The sequence below is a fragment of the Pelobates fuscus genome, chromosome 4, assembly GCF_036172605.1.
Source record: "Pelobates fuscus isolate aPelFus1 chromosome 4, aPelFus1.pri, whole genome shotgun sequence".
Taxonomy (NCBI): Eukaryota; Metazoa; Chordata; class Amphibia; order Anura; family Pelobatidae; genus Pelobates; species Pelobates fuscus.
In genome coordinates, this window is record NC_086320.1 from 317,974,482 (window position 1) to 317,991,040 (window position 16,559).

The 16,559-nt window shown below is 42.1% G+C and overlaps 1 protein-coding gene across 1 annotated transcript in view; it reads left to right on the forward strand.

Annotated features, from left to right (window-relative positions):
• JAZF1 (JAZF zinc finger 1) overlaps positions 1-16,559 on the forward strand; it is a 267,550-nt gene that overhangs the window by 196,828 nt on the left and 54,163 nt on the right. The window contains exon 3 of the mRNA XM_063452337.1: positions 8,987-9,183. Within this exon, the coding sequence (XP_063308407.1) occupies positions 8,987-9,183 (197 nt within the window). The remainder of the gene's footprint in view (positions 1-8,986; positions 9,184-16,559) is intronic.

A 16,559-nucleotide genomic window follows, 5' to 3' on the forward strand; every position in this document is an offset into this window, starting at 1 on the left:
CTCACACTTTTTTTATCAAATACTGAGCCTTCAGAAATCTTTAGATGTATATCTTCTTAGTTCTTGAAGTTGTAGGACTCAATCATATGAAAGATAAAGTGTAACCAAATAAGGTGACTATAGATCAAATGTACAATACAAAATGTATTTACTTACACAGAAGTAAAGAACAGCTGGCATCAAACAATCAATATAAAATCAATCCTACGCGTTTCATCCCTCTCAGGTGCCAAATACATAAAAACCTCCCTCCCTTCCCTCCCACATATATACACGCCACAATCAGTCCAGATATTTTTCCTATAGGTTCCTTCTGTTCTTATCCGGCTGACCGCGATATTCTCTTGATTACTTCTTGCTTGTAACCGTCTGACGTCATTGCGTTACTTACAACTGTACAAGACTTACAACTTCAAGAATTAAGAAGATCTACATCTAAAGATTTCTGAAGGCTCAGTATTTGATTACAAAGTGTGAGTGACCCATTGGCACTATAATATTTACCCTATTGGGTTCCACAGTGTTGCACTATGTTCTACTATGTTTGTCTTCCCTAGCTGGATACACCCTATTTATTATATTTACATTGATTGAAGATTTGAGGAGATCTTCCGGTTACCCCGCTGCTAGAATGTAAGTCAAGCATTTTTATATGCATTTAGCTCACTTAAGCATTTAATTATCTAAAATTAGTGCAATTACACTCATATGCACTTTATTTGATTGAAGCACTTTACATTGTGTGATACATACATGATTATGCACACACAGATACAGACAGGGTGATGCAGACACAGATACAGACAGATATAGATGCAGATACAGACAGGGTGATACAGATAGGGCAATGCAGACATATATAGATATAGACAGGGTGATGCAGACAGAGATATATGCAGACATGGTGATTCAGATGGGGTAATACAGACAGAGATAGATACAGACGGAGTGATGAAGACGGGGTGATACAGACAGAGATAGAGGCAGATGGGGTGATGCAGACAGCAGGGGCGGACTGAGAACCCTCAGGGCCCCCGGGCAAAATAAACCAAGGGCCCCCTTACAGGCCCCACCCATACTCCGCAACAAGCGCCACCCATGTCCCGCCTCCATGCACCGCCTCCAGCCGCACCCTACACAATCTTTAGACACAAGGAACAAAAGTGCAATAATCCCTTCAAGGCCCCAGTAGAGACTACAATTGAGGGCTAATGGGCCATGGAGGGGGGTCTTTCTAGCAGAGGCTATCTCAGTGTCCTTTAGAGAGTGTGTTAGAAAGAATCCCCTCCAGGCCCTATTAGAGACTACAATGGAGTCTAATAGGCTTGGAAGGGGGTCTTTCTAACAGAGGCCATCTCAGTGTCCCTGCTGGAAACAGTCGCCTCCAGGCCCCAGTAGAGACTACAATTGAGGGCTAATGGGCCATGGAGGGGGGAGCATTCTAGCAGAAGCTATCTCAGTGTCCTTTAGAGAGTGTGTTAGAAAGAATTTCCTCCAGGTCCCATTAGAGACTACAATGGAGTCTAATGGGGCCTGGAGGGGGGTCTCTCCAACACTCTGGTTCCTATTCACAATATAGCAACACAACATAGCTCGCTGATACCTAGGCCAAGTTGACTCCTCTTACCTTAATTACTGTTGCTGTCTGGCAGTCTGTGGGCTTGCTGGAAGGCTGTGGGCTTACTGGCTGCGGCTGGCAGGCTGTGGGCTTGCTGGCAGGCTGTGGGCTTGCTGGCTACTGCCGGCAGGCTGTGGGCTTGCTGGCTGCGGCTGGCAGGCTGTTGGCTTGCTGGCTGCGGCTGGCAGGCTGGGGCTTGCTGGCTGGCAGGCTGTGGCTTGCTGGCTGCGGTTGGCAGGCTGTGGGCTTGCTGGCTGTAAGCCTAACTGGTGGCCTGTAGGCTGGCTACTGGCCAGCCTGTGGGCTGGCTGGCCGGCCTGTGGGCTGGCTGGCCGGCCTGTGGGCTGACTGGCTTGCTGGCTACTGGGGCACTTGTAGATTATTTAAAGAAATAATCCATGCACAATAACCACTACTGCTCTGTGTAGTCGTTATGGTGCCAGGAGGGCCGGGCCCCCCTCCCAGAGTAAGTAGTCAAACCGTTTAAGAACAGTTTGACAACTTACCTGGGGTCTGCTGGGATATGAGGCTGTTGTAGGGTATAGGAGCAGTGGTGCAATGTGTAAGGGGTGCAGTGTGTGTGAAAGGTTCAGTGTGTGTGAGGGGGTGTAGTGTGTGAATGTGTAGGGTGTGTGGGGCAATGTGTGTATGAGGGGGCTGTGTATGTGTGTGGCAATGTTAGTATGGGGGCTGTGTGTGTATGGGTGGGCAGTGTGTGTGTGTGTGAGGCAATGTGTGTAAATGTGTATGGTGTGTGTGGGGGCAGTGTGTGAATGTGTATGGTGTGTGGGGGCACTGTGTTTATAGGGCTAGAGTTCACTCTCACCACTGCGACCACCAGGAATCCCTGGTGGTCACAGTGTTGAGAGTGAACTCTAGCCCGTAGCTCCAAGGCTAGAGTTTACTCTCGCAAGAGCCGTAACGTTGCCGTGGGAACCGCGGCAACGATCTGTGCTCGCGCAAGAAGGACCCAGAGGAGCTGCAGGCTGAGCTCCCGGGTCCTCTCTTCCTCCCTCCCCTGCCGGCTGCCCGCACGGTGCTTGCGGACAGGGGAGGGGGCAATTGCCCTCCTCTTACTCCCCCCTCCCCCTCTTCTTATCCCCCTCCCCCTCTTCTTACCCCCTTCTTACTCCCACTCTCTTCTTACCCCTCCGCCCTCTTCTTACTCCCCTCTTCTTACTCCCCCCTCCCCCTCTTCTTACTCCCCCCTTCCTCTTTTTACTCCCCCCTCCCCCTCTTCTTACCCTCTTCTTACTCCCCCTCCCTTCTTACTCCCCCCTCCTCTCTTCTTACTCCCCTCTCTCTCTTCTTACCCCCCTCTCTCTCTTCTTACCCCCTCTCTCTCTTCTTACTCCCCCTCCCTCTCCTTTTACCCCCCTCCCTCTCTCTTCTTACCCCCTCCCTCTCTCTTCTTACCCCCCTCCCTCTCTTCTTACCCCTCTCCCTCTCTCTTCTTACCCCCCTCCCTCTCTCTTTTTACCCCCCTCCCTCTCTTCTTACTCCCCCCTCCCTCTCTCTTCTTACCCCCCTCTCTCCTTACCCCCTCCCTCTTCTTACCCCCCTCCCTTTCTCTTCTTACCCCCCCTCTTCTTACACCCCCTCCCTCTCTCTTCTTACACCCCCCCTCCCTCTCTCTTCTTAACCCCCTCCCTCTCTCTTCTTACCCCCCTCCCTCCCTCTCTCTTCTTACCCCCCTCCCTCTCTCTTCTTACACCCCCTCCCTCTCTCTTCTTACCCCCCTCCGCGCGGAACAGGAGTTTCTGTTTCCTGTACCCGGCCGGACTGACAGGAATGTGCACACTCAGTGTGCACCTTCCTATCACTCCGGCCGGGCACCGCGGACCGGAGAGCAGCTCGGCCACGCTACAGGGGAGGGGAGGTGAGAAGCTGCAGCCGCCTGAGGCTCTTAAGAGAGCGCTCAGGCGGCTGCAGCATTTAAAGGGGCGGCCGGCCCCCTCAAAGTGTGCCGCCGGGCCCCCTGATGGCGGGCCCCCCTCCCGGCCGGGCCCTCGGACCATGTCCGAAGTGCCGACCGGTCAGTCCGCCCCTGGCAGACAGAGATATACAGACGGGATAATGCAGACAGAGATATACAGACTGGGTGATGCAGATAGATATACAGACGGGGTGATACAGACAGAGATAGAGGCAGACGGGGTGATACAGACAGAGATAGAGGCAGACGGGGTGATACAGACAGAGATATACAGACGGGGTGATGCAGAGGGAGATACTGACAGAGATGGTTACAGAGAGAAAAGCAGATATAGAGGAATATATATAGACAAATCGATACAAAGAGGAATGTACTACTGGACTTGTGAGAGCTAATGTGAGTGAGCTGTAAGAGACAAGTTGGCCTTATAGGACTTTACCTTACCGATCCTGTGTTATTCAATGCAGCAGTCCTTTGTCTTAGAACAGTGAGCTCCTGGATCATGACGATCAATTAATCATGACTTTGCAGGCAGCATAATGAAACTCTGTCGCATGGCTGCGCACTGTTTTTTCTAAGAGACTACAGGCTCTTCTCATATACTGCGGGATCTGAGATTGTAACCCCTATACTAATGTTGGATTTGATCTGCTAAAATTCACATTTCAAATGGACAAAGAGGGACTCTTCAATTTTAGAGATGTGTGAGTGGGGTGTGGCCAGGGGTGGGGCTGCTCTGATAATTTGTGGGTAATTTGCTAATAGCAATTTAGTCAACAAAAATCTAATTTACAACAAGCAATGTACCGTATATAGTCGAGTATAAGCCGACCCGAATATAAGCCAAGGCCCCTAATTTTACCCCAAAAAACTGGGAAAACGTATTGACTCGAGTATAAGACTAGGGTGGGAAATGCAGCAGCTACTGGTAAATTTCTAAATAAAATTAGATCCTAAAAAAATTATATTAATTGAATATTTATTTACAGTGTGTGTATATAATGAATGCAGTGTGTGTATATGAGTGCAGTGTGTGTGTATGAATGCAGTGTGTGTGTATGAATGCAGTGTGTGTATATGAGTGCAGTGTGTGTGTATGAGTGCAGTGTGTGTGTGTATGAATGCAGCGTGTTTATGAGTGCAGTGTGTGTGTATGAATTCAGTGTGTGTGTATGAGTGCAGTGTGTGTGTGTGTTGCAGAGCCTTGGTGGGGGGTTTGCATTTTTATTATTTTAATATTAATAGTTTTTTTGTTATATTATTATTTTTTTAATTATTATTATTATTTTTTTATATTATTATTAAAACATTTTCGTCGCCCCTCCCTGCTTGATACATGGCGGTCCAGTGGATGGCCACTGTGTAGGAGGGGGCTGGCAGAGCTCTTACTTACCTTTCCTGCAGCTCCTGTCAGCTCCCTCCTCCTCCACGCCGGTCCGTGCAGCTCCTCTGTCAGCTCACACTGTAAGTCTCGCGAGAGCCGCACTATGACCCCGCGAGGAGAAGGGAGCTGACAGGAGCTGCAGGAGAGGTAAGAGCTCTCTGACAGCCCCATTGTCTGTATTATGGCAATGCAAATTGCCATAATACAGACACTGAGTCGAGTTGGGGTTTTTCAGCACAAAAAATGTGCTGAAAAACTCGGCTTATACTCGAGTATATACGGTATCTTATTTACACAGACTGATTTTAAACACATTTATTGTGGTTTAATTACACATTACTGTGAGTATTATTGCTGTGGAGCTCTGTAAATTACTGTGAGTATTATTGCTGTGGAGCTCTGTAATACACTCACACCCCCACAATATGGAGCTCCTAGAAAAGAGGGACATTACTATAGAAGAGAGGGACAGAGGGATTTGAGTCCTAAATAGGGACTGTCCCTCCTAATAAGGGACACACGGAAGGTCTTGTGCTGTGAAACTGTCATTAATGGACAATATTGGGTTTTTTGTATGTTTGTTTTTGTAATGAAAACTTTTTTTTCCCCATAAAAAACAGTATCACTACTCTATCACTATAATGTCTTTAAAAAGACAGGAAGAAATTGATCTATTATGTAGAATACAATTGCAAATCCTACAAATTATTTTTCAATCCTTTTGTGTTTTGTTTTTTTGTGGGATTTATTTATTTATTTTTATAAATAAATAAATATAAATAAATAATATATTATTAATTATTTTATATATATATATATATATATATATTTTTTTTTTTTTTTCAGGTAACTAGGTGAAAAGATTTCAAAGTTTCTGTCCGTGAGCAGTCGGTTAGGAAGAGAGGGCAATGTGCATGATTGAAAAAATTACATCCTCAGGACAAACAAACAAGAAATAACACAGAAAATATCAGGACAATGGTGTTATTCAAAATTGTATTAAAAATAAAAATTAACACGAGTCATGCACGAGCTATTGGTTGTTCTATTCATTTTTATATATGTCATGGGGTCCTACAACCACCAGGCCAGGCATGGTATGCAAATTAAATTAACCCCTGGAATGCCATACACCTGGCACATATGCATCTATAGCACTATTGTAGGAATGCCAGAGAGGGCATGTGTTTCTGTAAAGGACGTGACCAAGGCTTCATGGGACAGTGAAGGGGACATGTAGGTAAATATTTACTTTTTTAGCTCACTTCAGCTACAGGTGATACTCGAAAAATTAGAATATCGTGCAAAAGTTCATTTATTTCAGTAATGCAATGTAAAAGGGGAAACTAATATATGAGATAGACGCATTACATGCAAAGCAAGATAGTTCAAGCCGTGATTTGTCATAAGTGCGATGATTATGGCTTACTGCTCATGAAAACCCCAAATCCACAATCTCAGTAAATTAGAATATTACATGCAATCAATAAAACAAGGAGTGTACATAAAACAATATCGGACCTCTGAAAAGTGTAAGCATGCATATGGACTCAGTACTTGGTTTGGGCCCCTTTTGCAGCAATTACTGCCTCAATGCGGCGTGGCATGGAAGCTATCAGCCTGTGGCACTGCTGAGGTGTTATGGAAGATCAGGATGCTTCAATAGCGGCCTTCAGCTCTTCTGCATTGTTCAGTCTCATGTCTCTCATCTTTCTCTTGGTAATGCCCCATAGATTTTTGCTAGCCAATCAAGCACAGTAATCCCATAGTCATTGAACCAGGCTTTGGTGCTTTTGGCAGTGTGGGCAGGTGCCAAGTCCTGCTGGAAAATTAAGTCAGCATCCCCATAAAGCTCATCTGCGGAAGGAAGCATGAAGTGCTCCAAAATCTCCTGGTAGACGGCTGCGTTGACCCTGGACTTAATGAAGCACAGTGGACCAACACCAACAGATGACATGGCTCCCCAAATCAACACAGACTGTGGAAACTTCACACTGGACTTCAAGCATCTTGCAGTGTGTGCCTCTCCATTCTTCCTCCAGACTCTGGGTCCTTGGTTTCCAAATGAGATGCAAAAGTTGCTCTCATTAGAAAAGAGGACTTTGGACCACTGAGCAACAGACCAGGTCTGTTTTTCTTTAGCCCAGGTAAGACGCTTCTGACGTTGTTTGTTGTTCAGGAGCGGCTTGACAAGAGGAATACGACATCTGAAGCCCATGTCCAGGATCCGTCTGTGTGTGGTGGCTCTTGATGCACTGACTCCAGCCTCAGTCCACTCCTTGTGAAAGTCCCCAACACTTTTGAATGGCCTTTTCCTGACCATCCTCTCCAGGCTGCCGTCATCTTCCACACTTTTCCCTTCCACATAACTTTCTATTAATGTGCTTTGATACAGCACTTTGGGAACATCCAACTTCCTCCGCAATTAGCTTTTGAGGCTTTCCCTCCTTATGTAAGGTGTCAGTGATGGTTTTCTGCACAACTGTCAGGTCAGCAGTCTTCCCCATGATTGTGATTCCTACTGAACCAGACTGAGAGACCATTTAAAGGCTCAGAAACCCTTTGCAGGTGTTATGGCTTACTTAGCTGATTAGAGTGGGACACTGTGAGCCTAGAATATTGCACCTTTTCACAATATTCTAATTTACTCAGATTGTGGATTTGGGGTTTTCATGAGCTGTAAGCCATAATCATCGCACTTATGACAAATCACAGCTTGAACTATCTTGCTTTGCATGTAATGCGTCTATCTCATATATTAGTTTCCCCTTTTATGTTGCATTACTGAAATAAATGAACTTTTGCACGATATTCTAATTTTTCGAGTATCACCTGTACACCCCAATAAATTATTTGATCGCTTTTAATATTGATGGGGAACAATGATCTGTCACTTCCAGAGAAGTTACAGTTACAGTTCTGCTTGAATATTTTAAACTTTTTTTTAAACTTTTACTTGTTCAAAATAGCAATCCTCCCTTTCAAAAGCTGTAACAATTGTTTATTTCTGTTACGACGTTACATTTTTTTGGCTACTGGAAATGAAATGTGTTCACACAGCGGTATTCCAGCTTTCCATAAACTGTAATCAATTTGTCTGGATTATGTAACAAGTTAAAAACGATCACAGTTTTGGTTATTATGGCTTTAGATGTTCTATTAGAGTCTGTGGTGGGAGTTTGAGATTAAAAGGAAACTGTTTCTTATGGGGATTTTAATACTAGGCTTACTTGTGCCCTATTTGTGAAACCATCAAAATCAAATTGAATGTAGGAATCCACACCCTTTACATTGCAACTTGAAGCTTCCATCTTGTTTTCCTATCTATTGTAAACTCTGCCTTTTTTGCTATTGAACATAGTAAGCTAAGGTGGAGATACTGATACCCAATTTAATGGGACTCAATTTATTTACCTCGGAAGCATGAAAGGCTGAGTCAACCCTGCTGGGTAATATTGAACTGAACCTGCGATCGCCAAGGATTGAACAGGTTCTACTGACGATGAATTAGCCCACTGAGCTATCTCACAAATGAAGAATTTATGTGTCTATGAGCTTTTTTTGTAGAGTCTCCTGTCCAACATGCACTAATGTTTTATGTGTGTGTGGGGGCCAAATGTGTTATTTTCTTTCCTTTTTTTATTTTAAATCTCTTGATAAAATACATATTTAACCTCTCTTTACTGCTAGTGAGTACTAATTCCCCCTTTCCTCTGATTTATTGGCTTATCACCAAGTCCAGTTGGATACCTAAATTCATGTGTGGTTTTGCTATGAACAATATTGCTTCTTTTTTTTTTTTACTATGTTGAATCTTTTTTCATTAACATCTTGGTTTGCATCCCATATGTAGCTTAGCATAGCAGCCTCTACTGGATGTTTATTGAAGTACACAGGTACCCACTTTCTTATAGGACAACACCCAGATCGTACTTTTCACTACTACTCAGGCCAAATGATATTTTAGTGAATACTCAAACAAAAGAGAATAGTTATTCTGAAATGTAGGATATCTTTACGAAGTAACATTTCTCAATATTTGTTTTAGATTCATGACCGATGCTGCTCGACGTGAACAAGAAACACTTAAAAAGAAAATCCAGCCCAAGCTATCTCTGACATTATCAAGTTCCATGTCCCGTGGGAATGTCTCCACACCCCCTCGTCACGGCAGTGGCAGCCTCACACCTCCAGTAACTCCTCCCATCACACCATCCTCCTCATTCCGGAGTAGCACCCCTACAGGTAAGAGACCACCATTGCAATTCTGCTGAAATAATAATACACCACATGTCCAGTGCCCTCCGCTAACGTGCTGTTTGGGCAAACTAGTGCTGTTGAACCCCCAATGAAAAACAGTCCAGGTTATTCACACTGTGTCAGCAAAAAGCAAACAGATTGCTAGCATTTTAGAGCAGACTTGGGAATGTTAAAAGTGTTTACAAGCATTTTTTTGTATTTTCTGAAATCGGTATGAAAGTGCTTACAGTAATGTTAGGTAAGCCAGAGACTTAGACATTATATCCTAATTTTTTCCAACACATTTGCAGCTTTTATCCCTGCTAGGAGTGATGTCTAAATTGTCAAGGCATCCTTTAGTGAGTTAAAGATATTTAAGAGATCTTCAAGAACCCTGAGGTCTTTAAGAGATCTATGGCAATATACCTCAATACAGAATGCACCTGTCATGGTTGAATATATTTATTACCCATTATGTGTTAAATTTATATATGTGTTTATGTGTGTATGTGTGTGTATATATATATATATATATATATTAATATTATTTTGTAATATTGTACCCTATTGTAACAATGCAATGTTTTCTGGACCCAGGATATGCTTGGAAACAAGAGAAATCTCAATGTATCCTTCCTGGTAAAATATTTTATAAATAATTCTATACAGCTGTCTCCTTTTCCATAGACACAATAGTTTTGAGAATAACCTCTCTGATCACATAGAGTAGCTTTGGATTTATATGGTTTATTCACTAAATACAGTATAAGATTGCTAATTTGGAAAAAACAAATCTCTAAATGAGATATAGTCATGAACGTACAATGTTGTCTTTCACATGCAGGTAGACTGTCTTGAACTATTAGAATGGAGGCTATTTGATAATTCAGTTGGAAAAAACTAGTTTAATTTCTCATCTAAGGGCCTTCCTTGTTACCAGATTCTAAAACTCTATCTAAATATTTATGCACTCAAACTCAAAATTGTTAAGCAAATCTCAAGTATATTTCAGCTCAGAATTTGACTTTCTTGAGCGTTAATGTTTTTTTCATAGAATTTAGTGTTGCAACTTTAGCATTATGATGAGACTTTGAAAATGTCCATACTGTGCTTTGAATTTCTGTGTGAATTTCAACCTGTTTCTGCATTGGTTGCAACAGTACGAGTTGAAATTTCTGGGTCTGCATGTGACTATTTTCCGTTTCGTGTCAAGCACTGTATATCACCCCAGGATTGAAGGAAAATCTGCCCTCTTAAATGCAGGACATCTGAAAATCTGTTCCTAGTATGTGGAGGTTCCTAGCGTGACACAGGAAAACAAAATTCAGTTCTCAAGTACCATTAATGTCACCCAGATAACTTTATCTCAAGGAAGTGGTCTGGGTGCAGTGGCCCTGTCATTCTAACCCTTTCATGTAAAATACTTTTACACCCCGTTTTTTGTTTTGGGGTTGTCGTATATTTTCAAATAGCCTTGTCTAGTTTCATTCTTACAATTCATAAGTAAAGTGAGCCTGTGTATTTTCCTATATCTTTCATCGTATCTCTTGATAGCCATTATACATATCATATTATCTCCCTCCTTCTTATCTTCCCTCTCTAAATTAATTTTGTGTCTCCCATTTAATATTTTAATGTACATGTTTCTTGCTGATGTCAATCTGTCCTAGTGGGCAGAGTTACACGTCTTGACATGTGTGCTGTCATTGGGAGGTAGCACCTACTCCACAGCTGCTGCTGGTCATCCCCAAACATTTCCTTGCAGTATATATGTTTTTTAAATGTTTTATATATGGGCATTGAGGACTGAAGAACAGTTTAATCATCACTGATTTTCCTGCACATTATTTCAGAATTCCCAACCTTTAGTGATAATGATCAAGTGCACAGGTCCCTGCATAGTGCAGGGACCATTGTTCCCCAGCTACAACCGACGAGCCTCACTTGCCAATGGTGCCACAATTGCAATAAAGGACCCCTGAGGAACAACCCCATCATCACTGAAGTTGCTGCACAAGTCTGCAAAGGGCCAGAAATGTAGTGATAATGAGTCTAGCCAAAATTAAACAACTCCCCAGGGAGGATCCACTAGAAAGCACCTGAATCCTGGACTTAGGGCTTACTATACAATTGGGGGCAAATAACACTGGGGCTTTTCAAGAGCCGACTCTGGGTTCCAGCCAGGATCAGTCCCTCTAGCAGCATCCCTTGGGACAAGCAAAGATTTACAAGTAAAATAAAAACATTTAGTTTTCTTTTTCATGTGTCTGTTTACTGGCTGGTGCCAGGGGAGTATGGATGCTACAAATGTCCCAGAGCTCTTCATCTTTTAAACCAGCATTGGCTTTCTGTGACTCTCCTGCTGTTGTTGTTCTGCTGCTCCCAGAATCTACAGGGATCCTCAGAATGGAAGGGAGCTCTGGTCATTGGAATTTAAAGGAGCACTATAGGGTCAGGAACACAAACATGTATTCCTGACCCTATAGGGTTAAAACCATCATCTAGCCCTGGTTCCCCTATGCCTCCCTAAATATAGTAAACGCTTACTTATAGTCAAGTCTGGAGCTGCTTGCTTTGTCCCTGTTTCTTTTTACCCTGCCTGCTGACATCAGCAGAAGTGGTAGCCTGATCCAATCACAATGCTTCCCCATAGGATTGGCTGAGACTGACAAGGAGGCAGATCAGGGGCAGGGCCAGCATGATTCAAACACAGCCCTGGCCAATCAGCATCTCCTCATAGAGATGAATTGAATCAACGAATCTCTATGAGGAAAGTTCAGTGTCTGCATGCAGAGGGAGGAGTTACTGAATGTTTGGATGCATTTTAGGCAGCCATGACCCAGGAAGGATCTCTAACAGCCATCTGAGGAGTGGCCATTGAAGTTATCACTAGGCCGTAATGTAAACACTGCATTTTCTCTGAAAATACATTGTTTACAGCAAAAATCCTGAAGGTAATGATTCTACTCACCAGAACAAATTCAATAAGATGTAGTTGTTCTGGTGATTATAGTGTCCCTTTAACAGCTAGGGGAGAAGTCTTGTTTTAAACTCTTGCTGTAATGTGTGTTTTTTATCTTTATCCCTTAATATTGCTTTAATATCACCAAACGTATATTTTACTTTGGAGTGGAACACATACAGAGGTCATTTGAAGTATGTTCACTAAAACCTGATTTAAAATGTCTACAGTAGCAGTTTTCTTTACATAGTAAAATGTCTCTTTTTTTAGTGTTTTTTATTTTTTTGCTGTACTAAACTTGTTATATATTACTGCTTTATGGTATTTTATAATCCTCATAAAAAGCACCAGCAAACAGGACTGAACTGGCAGTATCTAACAGCAGAAGGTTAACTATATAGCACTTAATCCAACAAGGATCAAAGGGTTCGTTCACTAAAAAATGACTAATTTTTTTTTTTTAATTTTTATTTAAAATTAAGGCAAAATTAGCTGATTTGGGGAAAAATATAATCTCCTTAATCCGCTACACCTACAAATGCATAATTATTATTATTTTTATAAATTGACTCTAAATAAGAAGAGAGACCAGTCTAGGGTCTGCCAATCTATTTGTGGCTGAGCTCCTGTACTCCAACCAAGTATCTCCGCCGATTCTACTTCCTTGCCACTTTAACCCCTTAAGGACCAAACTTCTGGAATAAAAGGGAATCATGACATGTCACACATATCATGTGTCCTTAAGGGGTTAAGAGACCTTGGAACGCTTCAACCCCACTCACCGAAACTTGACTGGGGTCTCTCTGGTGCTCTTCCACCTGGCCAGGCTGCAGATCCCTCATTCCAGGCTGGTATCTTCCCCTCTGTCTATTCCTCTGCAGGTCTTCACAACTCTGCCTGTAATGTGGTTAGCTCCTGCCTTTATAAAGATACTTGCGTGTGACTCTCCAAATTTTAGCTCTTTTTGAATTGTCCCGGACTACAGGGACAATGCAGCCAGCCAACAGGTCAGAAGACTCTGTTAGTAGGATACCTGGACAAATCCACACAGGACACACAGTTCCAAAATGAACTAACACTCACAGCTTTATTTTAACTATCCCATATGCACAATACATTTAAAGTACGGTGACAGCGTCAATAAAATACAAATAAATAAATCATAGGGGGAAACATACGGGAACTCATAATAACATATATTTATAAAGGGGTGGGGAAGATAATAACTAACTCAAAATATCTCCCATGCCTGCAGAAATCATAATATGCAAATCCACCTGAATATGCAAATTAAGGAGCCTTGCTATTCAGGTAATGCATATGGCGGGTTTAAGATCCTTGCAACCAACAGGTGGCGCTGTACAGGCTCCACTGCCAAATCCACCTAGGTTGATTGCAAGTATCAGCAGGAGAGAAGAGTGAACAAACATTTAATAATGAACAATCGTTTGAGCAGGGTCCTCTTCAACCTTTCGTTCCTGTAAGTTTTCTTGTAATTGTCCTATTTATAGTTAAATCCCCCCCTCTTATAATATTGTAAAGCGCTATGGAATTTGTTGGCGCTATATAAATGGCAATAATAATAATAATTATAACAATACATTATTAACACCCAGCACCTATAATGGGCACAGGATGACTAAGACATAAAAATAACCTGGGGGCCTACATAAAGTGTCCGTCTTGAGATTTAATGTATACTAACATAAGTATTAATTTAAACTGTGAATCTCCATACCATTCTTAAAAACCCAGGTTGCCTGCTATCTGATTAATTCTACAATTTCGTAACTAATAGTTAGACTATAATGTAGGATGAGAAGACTTCTCCTCTAACTGCGAAAATCTATGGTGAAATAAATGCATCTGCAAAGTAGGATTTATTTTCATGCAGCCCTGCAGTATGCATGTTTTATAAATATCCGTGGCTAAACTAGACATCAACCAGCCTACTGTAAATTTGAGAAAACCCCAAAAGTGTAGAGTGGTAGTGCCTCTTCGATTCATAGACTAGTCAGTGGTTCAGTGATTTGACAAATCAACCCATGTGTTGTACTTATTCAAAAATAACACTGTTACAATTTACAGGTGAATATGAATCATTTATTGAAGCCATTTATGTCCAGAGAATATTACGGCACATTATAGAACACGGCAAACATTAATAAAGTGCTTCGATTTTTAGGAAATATATGATACACTAGACTTTCACACTTTGGATATCATGATGCTTACAGTATTTTATATATTCATAACCTGTACGCATTTATATCTACGACCTGTAGAAATAGCTCAGAGAGTGATCGCTTACCTTGGCACCCCACAACAAGACTGGCCCTGCATAATGGCAAATGTCATTCTTACACTTCTGGGGTGTCTAAGATATGTAACAGGGTTGATGTTCCAGGAGGGATAAGCCAAATGGCTAATGATTTAGGTAAACTAGAAAAATGGTCAGAGTTGTGGCAACTGACATTTAATGTGGATAAGTGCAAGATAATGCATCTTGGACGTAAAAACCCAAGGGCAGAGTACAGAATATTTGATAGAGTCCTAACCTCAACATCTGAGGAAAGGGATTTAGGGGTGATTATTTCTGATGACTTAAAGGTAGGCAGACAATGTAATAGAGCAGCAGGAAATGCTAGCAGAATGCTTGGTTGTATAGGGAGAGGTATTAGCAGTAGAAAGAGGGAAGTGCTCATGCCATTGTACAGAACACTGGTGAGACCTCCCTTGGAGTACTGTACACAGTACTGGAGACCGTATCTTCAGAAGGATATTGATACCTTAGAGAGAGTTCAGAGAAGGGCTACTAAACTGGTTCATGGATTGCAGGATAAAACTTACCAGGAAAGGTTAAAGGACCTTAACATGTATAGCTTGGAGGAAAGACGAGACAGGGGGGATATGATAGAAACATTTAAATACATAAAGGGAATCAACACAGTAAAGGAGGAGACTATATTTAAAAGAAGAAAAACTGCCACAACAAGAGGACATAGTCTTAAATTAGAGGGACAAAGGTTTAAAAATAATACCAGGAAGTATTACTTCACTGAGAGGGTAGTGGATGCATGGAATAGCCTTCCAGCTGAAGTGGTAGAGGTTAACACAGTAAAGGAGTTTAAGCATGCGTGGGATAGGCATAAGGCTATCCTAACTATAAGATAAGGCCAAAGACTAATGAAAATATTTAGAAAATTGGGCAGACTAGATGGGCCGAATGGTTCTTATCTGCCGTCACATTCTATGTTTCTATGTGTCAAACATAGCCATCACTGTAATAGGACTTTGCACTGTGAGTGGAATAATTGAACACTCATGCACCAGACATGTTAAGCTCCGTGGATTGGAAAGTCTTATCCCACATCGCTGCCTCGAGACACTGAAATGCAGTCCTGCCTTTTTAATATCTGAGCATATTCATCATAAATTCATCTTTTTTGGCCTCACAGCATCCCTCCAAATCACACTCATTTGGGGCCTTGGCTGCATTTAATACTCCGTGAGCAATATATATAACAACCTTTATATTCCAATGTAAACATTTCTCTTCCTGTAGAATTATTAGAATTTTTGGAAATTGTTAATCATGCAAAGAAATGTTAGAAACCCCGAAAGCAAGTATTGGCCCAATCTGTATGCTTTTTTTCTTTTTTACAACCAAGACCCTCACCATACAGTTTTATCAGTTTGGGAAGAATAATTAGGAAAATATTATGTTGTAATTTCGTTGCCAGCATGAGATATAATTTATGGAGGAAACTGAACTAAGTGAAAGGTCCAGAATAAAAACTCACAAAAATAGTGAAATGTTTCAATGAATGAATAGTGGATTTACGGGAATCCTTTCAGCAGGATAACTGTAAACTCATAGAGTAAACCAGGGTTAGTCAACCTTTTAATACCTACCGCCCAGTTTTGTATCTTTGTTGATGGTAACATTTCCTTACCGTCCACCAGTGCCGCAGTAACTAATTTTATTGCGCAAGTAAGGTTTTTTTTGTTTTTTTAATATGTACTTAAATGAATCTATTATTTTCCTTTTTTTCTATTCTCTATTCTATGTTTTTTTTCTATGTATGTGTGAGGTGCTGCGTGTGTGAGGGAGAGTGTGCGTGAGTGGTGCTGTGTGTGAGGGTGGCAGTGTATGTGTGTGAATGGTGCATAGGGTCTATGCTGTGTGTAAGTGGGTGAGATGTGAAAATCTTAATGTCCCCCCCCCCCCCCCTTCTGTTTACCTTTCACCAGGGAGTGGGGACATAATGCTGCAAGCCCTGGTGGTCCAGTGGCATGTTCACTTTAGCCTGCAGCTCCTCCTGTCCTCCTGCGAGCACAGCACTGTATGCCATGGTAACATGTGGCAATGCTCTGACCAGCCTGCTCGCGGGTGGAACACAGAGCATTCCAGGCCCTT